The sequence below is a fragment of the Hippocampus bargibanti genome, linkage group LG09 (assembly GCF_051943395.1).
Source record: "Hippocampus bargibanti isolate YZ-2025 linkage group LG09, ASM5194339v1, whole genome shotgun sequence".
Taxonomy (NCBI): domain Eukaryota; kingdom Metazoa; phylum Chordata; class Actinopteri; order Syngnathiformes; family Syngnathidae; genus Hippocampus; species Hippocampus bargibanti.
Genome location: NC_142742.1, coordinates 20,882,501 through 20,895,975, shown reverse-complemented (window position 1 = coordinate 20,895,975; position 13,475 = coordinate 20,882,501). Strand labels below are relative to the sequence as shown.

General features: G+C 42.9%; 1 protein-coding gene across 1 annotated transcript in view; it reads left to right on the top strand.

The window, feature by feature from the left end:
- The first annotated feature begins 255 nt into the window (after window positions 1–255).
- The window catches only part of gnmt (glycine N-methyltransferase), a 35,269-nt gene continuing 22,049 nt past the window's right edge, over window positions 256–13,475 (top strand). Inside the window, exons 1-2 of the mRNA XM_089005028.1 lie at window positions 256–576; window positions 11,247–11,374. Of these exons, the coding sequence (XP_088861154.1) occupies window positions 368–576; window positions 11,247–11,374 (337 nt within the window). The 5' untranslated portion in view covers window positions 256–367. The remainder of the gene's footprint in view (window positions 577–11,246; window positions 11,375–13,475) is intronic.

The window sequence follows — 13,475 nt, the reverse complement described above, 5'->3', positions numbered from 1 at the left end:
GAGTGAATGATGAAAACCTGAAAAAGTGTATGAAAAATAAATATTTCGTATTGTAAAAGTGCGAGCCAAAAAAATCACACAAGATATTTCTGCGCGACGAGACGCCGGTCAAATGTAATGATTTTTTCCTGGATGTAAATGTCGACGTGACGCACATGTCTTTGGCCAATCAAAAAGTAGGCGTATATTTCCAACAGTGTATCATTGGTTTAAAGTTTGGTCGCCCCCATGTTTCTCGTATAAATAATAACATCAGCAAATTCGGTTAGCTAGTGTCTAGATTCCACGCTGACAGCCGAAGGCGCCACAATCCCAGTCGCTTCTTGCTTGAACTGAGTAAACACTGACACGAAGCGGCAAGGGCAGTATGTCAGTCGACAGTGTGTTTCGGACCAGATCGCTAGGCGTGGCCGCTGAGGGTCTCCCTGATCAATACGCGGATGGCAAAGCAGCAAAAGTCTGGCAGCACTACATTGGAAATACGCAGAGCAGGACGCAGGAGTACAAAAGCTGGGTGGTGTCACTGCTGAAAAAACACGGTGTCCGAAGAGTGCTGGATGTTGCCTGCGGAACAGGGTAAAGTCAGTTACATGTTTTAGGCAATTCATTCATCTTCTTCCGGGCGGCTTTATCCTTATGGGAACCATTGAAGCCCATTCCAGCCGTCTTCGAGCACGAGGCGGCGTACAACCTGAATTGGTTGCCAGCCAATTGCAGGCCACACAGAGACGACCAGCCATTTACGTTCACATTCGCATCTCGGCACAATTCAATCAGTTTACAATGCATGTTCTCGGAACCTGGGATAAACTGCACGCCTGTCCTGTGAGAACATTAAAACTACACACAGGAGGCAGATTTGAACTCACCTCTGCACTGTGAAGTCGACGTGCTAACCACCCAACGAACACAGGATGTGACAACATTTTTCAATAATATGTCATCATACATTTTCTAAAACCATATTAAAGTGCATTTAAATAGCTTTCAAATGATGTATAGATTATTGTTCTATGACAAATAACAAGGAAATGGAATTTTTAATTTTCGAAATATGAGGGGATTTTATGCCTGGAATTACATAGTTAAAACAACGAAAATATGTGACCGAGTTCTTTATTACAGTTTAAACTATCATAACGTTCTTAATTTTTGGCAGATCTTAACGAGTAAGGTACCATTGGAAAGCTTTTGAAATTCTAAACAAGACAAGAAAACACAAGAAAAGATTAAAAATATAAATTAGCAAATATAAACGATCGAATGCAGGCAGATTTTTGTCAGAAATCAAAAATGACTGTCACTGTCGAGGAAAGAAAATTACGAGCTCTAGAAATATATATGCTAATACTTCTTTTTGTTTGAAACATGGCAGTTATGGAGAAAAATATATATTCTACCACTTGTATGAGTTATAAAAATACAACTTACTCACCTTTATAAACTGTAGTGTTAGTAAAAAGACCGTAAACTTCAAATTTTTTCCCCGTTTTTTTTTGTTGTCGTCTTCGGAAATTTCAAGAACCAGCATGAAGTGAAAAGTGGAATACGTCATCATAAGCTGCATAGCTTGGAAAATCCCACGAAAAACGATGACGTACTTCACACAAATGCAATGATATAAGACTGCGAGTCCAGAGTGCGCTCGGTTCACTGGACAGAAACAATCGCGGTGGAATATAGGTCACTGTAGCGTACCTACTATTAGGCACTCTACACTTTTAGGTAATTCAATTTTTAAATTTGTTCATAAGCAACCTACCTTTCCAATACATGTGAAGTAAGATTGTATGCCTGCAGTATACATTCTATATCGGCTTTGACTGTATATACATTTTGCTTGTTTAAAAAAAAGTGGACCCCGATTTGATAAGCTATTATGCAAGTATCTTTCAAGTTGTTCCGATAACAATATAATATATGCATCCTCCCTGAGTAATCACTTAGATGTGTAAAAAAGTATTTCTAAGGTTGGCCATTTAAAGCCAGTGAAACCGGTCAAGTGAGGACAACATTTGAGGATGGAGAATAATAAAAGTGTTGAGTGGCACCACCCGTTCATTCTGTTCCTCCCTCTGTTGCAGTATGAGGCTTAAACTGCGTGGCATATTATCATTTCTATGTGAAAATGAACCAACACTTGTCTATGAAAGCCCTTTCGGGCGTTGATGAACTGACCATGACAGCTGCAGGTTGGGCACAGTTTTGACTGGTTCGCAGTTATGTGTTTACCTATTGTGATAGTGTATCAGCAGTGACACAAGGCCATAGTGTGAGCCATACAAGTTCAAACCATACAAGTTCAAACCAACTGCTCTGCATTAGGCAATTTTTCCATGACCACCCAAGCCCCATTTGCAAAAAAACTTGTATGTTGTAGAATTTTGTCCCCCTCCATATTCAAGTCTCGTTGAAGTTTCCTCATATTCTCTCACTGTATCCATGACAATCCATGTGAGGTGCTGCTGAGTCCTGGAGATTCAAATGTTGACTATAGTTTAGCCCAGAGGTATCAGAATCAGAAAGCCTTTAATCGTCCCACAATGGGGAAATTTGCCGTCCAAAGCAGCAATTTTAAAGGGGATCGGGGTGGGGGGTGAAAGGACAAAAAAAGATATTCGAAGCAGAATAAAACATGTCAAAAGACTGAGGTGTATATTGTAACTGCAAAAATGTTTCATAAAAAAACTGCGTAGCGCAAGTACAGTAAAGTCTCGTTATATCGATATTCAAGGGAGTCGGAAAAAATATCGATATAACCGGGACTATCGATATATCCGACCCTGTTTGCATGTAATTTTCTCCGTGCGTGCATAGAAATAGTATCGATATAACCGGGACTATCGATATATCCGATATCGATATAACGAGACTTTACTGTATCTAGAAAAGGCATATTGATATACAGTGAAACATCGGTTCACGAACCCCTTGGCTTACGAACCTTTCGGTTTACGAACGTTACATTTATGAAAATTTTACCTTGGCTTACAGACTATTTTTCGGGATACACACGAAGCTGCCACAACAAGTGATGTGTCGTTAGCGAACGTGCCCGTTCTCCTCACAAGACAATTTCAGCAGACTGTTTTTCTTCTCTATTGCCTGCCCCCAGTCTTCGGTAAACGCCACATGATTGGTCAAGAACGCAGCAGTAATGGGAGGTGGTTTAAACATTAAAGAGACAGACAGATGACACAGAGATAGTGATAAAATGGCAGTGTAGACTGCAAGGTTAAAACATCCCATCAATCAGGCTCCACAAATAACCTGCACAAGCCAGCTGTACACTTGTGCAAAAAGCTATCAACTCAGCTAAACAGAACACAATTGATGAGGAACTAGGCACAATTATTGGAGAGAAAGCACAAATAAGGGGTCATTCCTCAAGATGGTGAAAGAAGAAGGCTACGTTCCACATCAAGTGTTTAATGCTGATGAAACCGGTTACTCCATTCCATCAAGCCATCAACGACCATCACAAAGGTAAATAAAACGACTTTATAATACCGTACAGTTTATTTCTTTTAATTATAATACCATAGCACATTTAGTTGTATTAATTGTTGGATTAAATTCATCCTGTCTACTTGATATCTAATTTAAAACGGATTCTTTTCTTACAGACAGTACATTTATTATACATAAAATAAGGTATATGTTGTGTAGTTTTATGGCTTAGTAAATTAGAAAGTAGAAAATTATGTTTTATGCGGACCTGGGAACGGATTATTCTCATTTTAATGGTTTCCTATGGTAAATTAATTTTTGGGATACACACTTTCCGCCTGACACACTCGGTCTGGGAACCAATTAAGTTCGTAAGACAAGGTATCTCTTCACTGTATGTAGCTGTATTGCATCAACATAAGTTGGCTGTCCTATTTACAGTACAAAAGTCCAGTTTTTTTTCCCCTCATGTGATTATTAAGAAGCCTGACAGCAGTTGATAGGTGCGAGCGGCCGTACCTCTCCCTTCTTGCAGCGTGGTTGTAATAGTCTCTTGCTGAAGGAGGGGCTGTTCATCATAGCTTTTAGTTTAGCTAGCGTCCGTCTGTAGCCCACCTCCTCCAGAGAGTCCAGCGAGCAGCCGAGGACAGAACTGGCCCTCTAGACCAGGCGCTCCAGTCTTTTCCTGTCCCGGATGGTAATGCTGCCTGACCAGCAGACAATTCCATAGTGGATGGATGAAACAACCAGAGTCATAGAAAGTCTTTAGAAGTGAACCCTGAACACCAAAATACCTGAGTTTCCTGAGTAGAAAGAGGCGACTTTGTCCCTTTTCGGGAATCCGTGTTTGTAGTCCAGTCGAGTTTATTGTTGAGAGTAACACCCAGGTAGTTGTGGGAGGTCATCCTCTCTATGTCCGTATCCTGGATGTTCAACGGTGCAGGTGAGGATTGCTTCCTGCAGAAATCCACAACAAACTCCTTAGTTTTCCCGGGGTTGATCTGGAGGTGATTCTGCTGGCACCAGTCCAGAAAGTCATTGGTCAGTCCTCTGTACTCCCTATCATCTCCCTCTGTAATGAGGCCGACAATGGCTGAGTTATCAGCGAACTTCTGAAGGTGGCAGTTTGGACTGTTGTAATTGAAGTCCGAGGTGTAGAGGGTGAACAGGAATGGGGCCAGGACTGTCTCCAGTGCTGCAGAGAAGCCTGTCCGACTCACAGTTCTTTACTCTCACGTACTGTGGCCGGTGTGTGAGGTAGTCTGTAATCCAAAGTGTGAGGTGGTGGTCCACTCAGGCATGCCGCAGCTTGTCCCCCAGTAGATTGGGCTGGATGGTGTTGAAGGCACTGGAGAAATCGAAGAACGTAATCCTCACCGTGCTCTCAGCATTCTCAGCAGTGCAGAGTGGAGGAGGCCCTCCACACCGATGCTTGGCTGGTAGGCAAACTTAGCGGGTCCAGTGATGAGATCGCCAGCGGTCGCAGGTCGGCGAGGATGAGTCTCTCCAGCGTCTTCATCAGGAGAGACGTCAGCGCCACCAGTCTGTAGCTGTTGAGCTCCTTCGGCTGGGCGATCTTGGGCACTAGGACCAGGCATGATGTTTTCCAGTGTGTGGAACTCTGCCCAGCTTCAGGCTCAGGTGGAACATGTGCTGGACAATGACACACAGCTGGGAACTCTGGTAGGGAACTCTGGTTCCTTGAGAGCCATATTCTGCCTATCTCTTTGTACTTCAACACCCTATTCAAACAATCAGCTCATGAGGAAGCTCCGCCTAAACCTTAAATGATTAATTGACTGATGTTTGTGTGTGAAATGAATATGTGTGTGGAGTAGGGATATATCGAAAAAGGGCACACTATGGCTCTTGAGGAACAAAAGGTCTCCTCCCATCAAGTTATATATATATATATATATATATATATATATATATATATATATATATATATATATATATATATATATATATATATATATTATTGTCTTAAGGTTTTCTTCAGATGAAATACAGACACTGGAAAAGTTTGGAGCATATTTGCAGCACCGGCAGAGTTGAATGACACTTCCCTACCCCGGACTCAGGCCAAGGGTCAGGGTCAGAGTGGGGACGAGGAGTGCGTAAATATAACCTTATATTGAATAACATGTATTGTTTCATTTTACGTCTGTGTAAGCTCTCAGTCGTACAGGAGTGGTCCATCGATGAGAAGGTTTCTTCAGCCGTCATCTGTACAAATTTGAAGGTTTTGGACGTTTCGCCTCCTATCCAAGAGGCTTCTTGGATAGACAGTGCACAGTAGCCTCTTGGATAGACAGTGCACAGTGATGTGCAGCCTTCACAGTGCAGAGGCCACCGGTTCGCGTCCCGGGCCGGCCTCCCTGTGTGGAGTTTGCATGTTCTCCCTGGGCCCATGTGGGTTTTCTCCAGGTACTCCGGTTTCCTCCCACACTCCAAAAACATGCATGGCAGGCAGATTGAGCACTCCAAATTGTCCCTAGGTGTGAGTGTGAGAGTGACAGTTGTACGTCTTTGTGTGCCCTGCGATTGGCTGGCAACCAATTCAGGGTGTCCCTCGCCTCGTGCCCGAAGACAGCTGAGATAGGCTCCAGCACCCCCCCGCGACTCTAACGAGGAATAAGCGGTACGGAAAATGGATGGATGGAAGGAGCCAATTAATGTTTTCTGTCCAATCTAACTCTAGCACTCATCTGCAGAGCTACATGGGTGGGTATATATGTAGTTACATGTACCAGTCCAAGGTGCACCCCACTTAGACAAATTCAGTTGGTATCAGCTCTTATTGAAGAATATTATTGAGAATTGCAAAGCCTGACTGCCGTCAGGCTTTGCAATACTCAATGATCACATGTGAAAACAAACAACAACAAAAAACTAGACACTTGTAAATATGGGTTGATGCAATATATCAAAATGCATTTCTTATTCTTGCACTATGTACAGTTTTTTTATGGAACGGTTTTGCACATTTACATTTGCACAGTATACAGTTGACATTTTTAATTTGTTATGCTTAGAATATCTTGTTTTCTATCCTTTCACCCCCACCCCAACCCCATCCCCTTTCAATTGCTTCTGTGGACTGCAAATTTCCCCATTGTGGGACGAATAAAGGTTTTCTGATTCTCTTGTTCAACTTTGTGAGGACTCGCACTATCTTGTAGAAAGTTAAAGAATGTCTTTCCAAACTGCCTCCATCCATTCATTCATCTATTTTCTAATCTGCTTCTGCTCACAAGGGTTGTGGCCATGATGTAGTGCAGCCTATTCCAGCTGATTTTGGCGGGGTACACCCATTGATTGCTTGCCTGCCAGTCTCTCCACCCACAGATCAATATTATTTCCAATGAACCAGTAATAAAATGGATTGGGTTTTATAATTTATTTGTCCGCTGCAATGATTTTTGCCGGACATTCCCCTTGTCATGCATAGTTGCTGTTAATCATTGCAGTGCTGTATTTTTCCAGGTCGTTGTCCACTGCATATTACCCAATCTGACTTGTTTTTGTTCAACATGGCGAGCAAAGAGGAGGCTTTGAGGTCAGGTGCCGGTTGTTTCTGAATATTCCAGGTTACCGTCTTTTCCGGTGTACAAGGCGCAACGGAGTACAAGGCGCACCTCAATGAATGGTGTATTTTTTTAACTTTTTCCATATATAAGGCATACCGGACTATAAGGCGCATTTTTAATGAATGGAAAAAAGTTTTCCAAATATAATCTATAAATATACAGTGATACCTTGGTTTATGAACTTAATTGGTTCCCAGACAGTGTGTGTAAGGCGAAAAGTGTGTATCCCAAAAAATAATTTCACATAGGAAACCATTAAAATGAGAATAATCCGTTCCCAGGTCGCCATAAAACGAATAAAATAATTTTCTACCTTCTAATTTTCTAAGCCATAAAACTACACAAAATATACCTTATTTTATGTATAATAAACGTGCTATGGTATTATAATTAAAGAAATAAGCTGTACTGTATAATAAAGTAGTTTTATTTACCTTTGTGATGGTCGTTGATGGCTTGATGGAATGGAGTGGCCGGTTTCATCAGCATTAAACACTTGATGAGGAACGTAACCTTCTTCTTTCACCATCTTGAGGAATGATCCCTTGTCGGTGCTTTCTCTGTGATAATTATATCTAGTTCCTCTTCAATTGTGTTCTATTTAGCTGGGTTGATAGCTTTTTGCATCAAGTGTACAGATGGCTTCTGCTGGTTGTTTGTGAAGCCTGATTGATGGAACCTTTAACCTTGCAGTCTACACTCTGCCTTTGAACTAGCAAAGTTGAAACTCTCTCACTATCGTCTGCCTGTCTCTTTAATGTTTAAACCACCTCCCCTCACTGCTGCGTTCTTGACCAATCACGTGGCTTTAGCAGAAGACTGGGGACGGGGAATAGAGGACAAAAAGTCGGCAGCCATTTTCTTCTTGGAGAACGGCTTCACTCTCTCTCCATCTGTAACCCCCTCCCCCTCACTGCTGCGTTCTTGACCAATCATGTGGCTTTAACTGAAGACCGGGGGCGGGGAACAGAGGACAAAAACAGTCAGCATTTTGTTGTTAGAAGAATGGGCTGTTCGCGAACGACACATCACTCATTGAGGCAGGTCCGTGTCCGAAAAATTTTGTATGCCAAGGTAAAGGTCGTATGCCAAGGTAAAATCGAAAGGTTCGCAAGCCGAGGGGTTCGTAAACCGAGGTATCACTGTAGAAATGTTTTCTAAATATAAATCACAATACATTATAAGGGGCTACATTCGAGGCTGGGGTTATGCAGTACTTCTTTTACAGGGAAGGGGGGAATGGAGTCAGTTGGCTGCTGACAGTAGTTGCTTGACCTGTTGTAGCTCAATATTACTATATAAGCCACACCTGGGTATAAGGCTCTGAGTCATCTTTTCACGAAAATCGAGGCTTTTAGGTGCACCTTACACACTGGAAAATATGGTAAATTGAATAACCTCAACAACTTCATTGGACAACCATGTAATCTACAAATACAAAACAACATATTGTGAAATGAATACAAAATATGTTATTTTGTATTTGTAGATTACATGGTTTTCCACTTAAAGGACAACCGACCGAACAAAAAAATGGTGTCGTTGTCCTTTAAAGGACAACCGACGCCACTTTTTTGTCGTCGTCACACTCAACGCGCAGCAAGCTACAGGCTTAGCGTGCATCGTCACAATCAGCCTTCGTAAGAGAGAGAAAGGTTTCAACATGTGACGTTGCTTCTCATCCTGCAGCCGCTCAAGGTTTTGATGGACGTTTCCAGTAGCTCACAAAGTGGATGGATAGAACATACAAATTCACCACAATAACAGAGAAAATAATGAATATGGGTTTTTGAATGTGTGAAAGTATCTGTTGAATATTTGGTTAGCATCACAATTGCAATTTAACAGTATTGAACGGTATTGATTTGAGTAGGCTGCAACTGAAATTGGACGAAGGCGGAAGTAGACGCCGAAACATGTCAGGTATTTGAACATCGACAATAGACTGTCTGTAAGATAAGAATCTGTTTTAAATTAGTTATGCAACTGAAATTATTTGTTTTATATAACCCATAAAAGTAACTTGCGATTCTGAAATATTAAAATGTCTCAAACTAGCATTTCAGTTAAGAGGGCCGAAATGGCGGCTCTACTGGCAGCAAAGGAAGCTGAGATTGATATGGAAGAGGCGGCTGAAGCTCAACGTCAGCAGTTGAAAAAAAATGTGAAAATCTGAGAGACATCAAAGTGATGAAGGCAAAGTTATGTGTGTATACGGAAGAAGTAATGAAAGCAAAGTTACGCGAGTTTGAGAAAGTAGTGAAGGCAAAGTTAGGTGTGTTTGAGGATGAAGAAATGAAGGAACTGCATGTCACCAGCACCCCCATACACACCAAAGACAAAGATACATTGCCTTTCTACCACCATGACCCATGCCATAAACCGCTAACTGAGAAATTGGTTGAATCATTACAGGAATCACTAGTTCCGAGTCCTTCCAAACCGAGAGCCTGCCCTATTCTCAGGTGATCCTCTGAACTCTGTTGAGTGGCGGACAGTCTTCGGGGCTCTGACAGAGAGCTGTCTTGTTTGGAAAAGAACATGGCATCGGAGGTAAAATCTTTTCTGGAAGGCAGCTTTTATAGAGAAGATGATGAAGCCTATCAGCAAGCTTGGGATCGACTCGATGCCAGATATGGTAATTCCTTTATTGTGCAGAGAGCCTTCAAAGATTGGTGGGAAGGAATACACCAAATTAAGAGAATTCAGTGATTGCCTGCAAACTCGTAACAATGCTTTGCCTCAAGTAAAAGGTCTGCAAGTTATGAATGGCTGTGAGAAGAACCTTGAAATGCCACTTCCTTTTAAAGTGCAACCTCACCTCCTGGCCAATAAGATTGGAGCTTTGGCAAGACTGAACCAACTGAGAAAGACATTGAACAGAGAACGCGAGTGCAAAAGTAACCGTTTAGATAAGAAAATCAAACTAAGGAAGGGAGGGCACCTCAAGCCTTCCATTGTTCAAAGATCCATACATCACAATGGTGAAATTACTCTTGATTATTTTGATGTGCATAAAGTCATTTTGTTTACGATTTTTATTTCAACCGGTGGGAGTGTAGCTGGCAGGTGTCTTGTCATTGGTTGCCATGACAACAAAAATATATATTTTTTTGGACTTGTTGTTCTGTAAATTTAATGTTTCAATGCTAACCTTTATATGTGTGTTTTTCTTAAAATCGTCTTTGACACTTTATTTATAACGTTTTGTCACTTCCACTTCCGTGTCATGTGTTTTCGATAAACAAGACAGGCGAGACAGACAGAACGAGATTGATGCTAGAGAGAGACAGAAGCAGAGCAACTGCTACATGGAGAACGACAGTCTAAAGTCTACGTCAACGTTTATCTAGTTTCGGTTAGTAAGGTGCACACGGTACGTTATTAATTTTCTTATTGACTGAATGTTTTGTCGAATTTATTGTAATGTTGTTGTTTTCCATGTCCTTTTCGTCCTATCACGGTTTTCCAAGTGTTTCACAATAAACGTTGTGACATCGGTACGAAGCGTCATCCTTGACCGGGGTAGATACAGACGTGATGGAAGGACTGCTACAATGTGTCTTTTTTTCGGTCAGGGGCGTTCCTTTAGTGACGTCACATACAGACTCGTCACCAACTCAAAAACAAGACTTCCTGAATATTCAGCGCGAGTCTTAAAACGTAAAATATAGCTATATGTGGTGGAATCTTTTTAAAATACGCTCAGTAGAAGTCATTTGAAGCCATTTTACAAATTATGGACACAACTTGTCCGGAGACGTCGGTTGTCCTTGAAGGGTTGAGGTTATTCAGTTGAGTTGAGAAATTGTGCATGAGAAGTTGTTCATGAGCCAAGTTTAGCACTCACCAAAGCCTTTGACAACCCCCGACCCCACACCCACGGTTTTATTTATTTTTACTCTCAACAATGGGAACATTTATTGGCGGCAGCCTTGCAAGTTCTGTAAATCTATTCACCTCAATGCAGACAGACAGGTATGAACAGGTCAAAGCAGTTCACGCCTTTTCTTGTAACATTACTGCCTTGCCTTCCCACGCACTTCAGAATGAACCACATTTCAGCTCACAAAACCACCTGTCAACATTTTATTTAAATAAACATAGTAATCTTAATAATCACATAAAATAGTTGATTATTGGATTGTGTTTGTGGAACCATTGCTAAACTTATTGACAGAACATATGCTTTTTATTTTGCAGGGTGGACTCCGTTATGTTGGTGGAGGAGGGCTTCAATGTTGTGAGTGTGGATGCCAGCGACAAAATGCTCAAGTATGCCCTGAAGGCGAGATGGGATAGAAGAAAGGAATCAGCATTTGACCAATGGGGTATGAATTTTTTGCTGCCATTGAAGTTCCGTGTTTGGAAACAACTAAAAGCTCATGTCATTTTTTCACCATTTGACACGTCTTCATAATTTGTGCAATGTCCTCTTATGTCCCATGGTACACATCAGTGACGTGCGGTGAGGTTCATGGCTGGTGAGGCACTGACGTCATCAATGACGTCACCGCTCGTGTCTACTTAGTATTTGAACGGTAAATTCAGCGATTTTGAAAAAAATCCTAAAACGGTGAAGTTAAATGGACAAGAACTTTAAAGTACAAATCACTAAATACATCTAACTGTTTAATTTATTTTTTCATTTGATATTTCCATGACAGCTTTCCATGATGACAGGTGAGGCACTGCCTCACCTGCCTCCACTGACTGCACGTCACTGGTGCACATGTATTTTGTTGAATACAGTATTTCGTTGTGTTCTAGCGTGACACAGACAAGCTGAAACAAATACAGGTAACATCCGATTTCCGACCAGCGCGAGTTACGACCACCTGCACTTACAACGACCGCCAGACCTTTTTTTATAAATTCTACGGCTGCCACCGCTACAGCCAGCAATCGATGAGAAGGTTTCTTCAGCCGTCATCTGTACAATTTTGAAGGTTTCGGACAAAATTGTACAGATGACGGCTGAAGAAACCTTCTCATCGATGGACCACTCCTGTACGACTGAGAGCTTACACAGACGTATTCCAGCCAGCAATGCGACAGAGACAGAGGTCCGTGCAGGATGATTTCTTAAAGGACAACCGACGTCTCCGGACAAGTTGACAAGTGTCCATAATTTGTAAAATGGCTTCAAATGACTTCTAGTGTGCGTATTTTACAAAGATTCCATCGCATATAGCTGTATTTTACATTTTAAGACTCGCGCTGAATATTCAGGAAGTCTTGTTTTTGAGTTGGTGACGAGTCTGTACGTGACGTCACTAAAGGACCGCCCTTTACCGTAAAAAAGACGCATTGTAGCGGTCCTTCCATCACGTCAATGTATTTTGCTGTACTTGTTTGGTCTGGGGACCTCGTGTTGCATCCAAAAGCCGCCAGAAGGCCAGAAGAGGGCGTCCAAGCGCCATATAAAGAATTTATCAGCCTGTGTAAACGGAGGTGGCCACAGGATGTCGCCATTTTGTGCCTCTTTTTTGGGGTGAGAGATTTTCCCCCAATGTTGCCTCAAAATGGCACAAATAAATTCTTTAATCAATTGCAAACATGTATGCTTTACTCTTCAGAACTATTTGAATCATATTCATAACTGGATGTGTAACAAGAAAGCATATTCTCCGAATCTGAAGCCATTGTCTCGATTCACTAGCAATGCAAGACGTCTTGGCGTGACGTCACGAACTGGGGGCGGGACTTTCTGAAAATGCCCAAAAATGCCACCGGAGGGCCGCCTCCAGGTCCTGGTTCTTTCTCTCCGTCTGTCCGTTTGTCTGGGGATGGTAGCCAGACGACAGGCTCGGCGACGCCCCTAGGGACTGACAGAAACATTTCCATACCTTGGACACGAACTGCGGTCCCCGGTCCGACACGATGTTTGTCGGAATCCCGTGGAGACGGACGATGTGGTTAACCAGGAGTTGAGCCGTCTCGACAGCCGACGGCAACCTGGTTAACGGGACGAAGTGGGCCGTCTTCGAGAAGCGGTCCACAACGGTGAGGACGACCGTCTTGCCACGGGACGGGGGGAGACCTGTGACAAAGTCGACGGAGATGTGGGACCAGGGTCGGGAGGGGACAGGTAGTGGCTGGAGAAGTTCTGCCGGGGGGTGTGTGGGAGGCCTTCCCACGAGCGCAGGCAGGGCACGCCTTCACAAATTCCGTGATGTCCTTCCTGTACTCCGGCCACCAGAACCGCTGGGTGATGAGCTGGATCGTTGACCCCCGGGTGACAGGCGACCCTGGAGGTGCGTCCCCAGAGTAGCACTTCGGTGCGCAGCGCGGGGGGACGAACAAGCGATCCACGAGGCAACCCCTGGGGATGGGGTTACCCCCCAGGGCCTCCTGGACTTTCCTCTCAACCTCCCACCGCAGGGCGCCCAGGATGTTTTGAGCCGGCAGGATGTTGGCGATGGTCTCCTC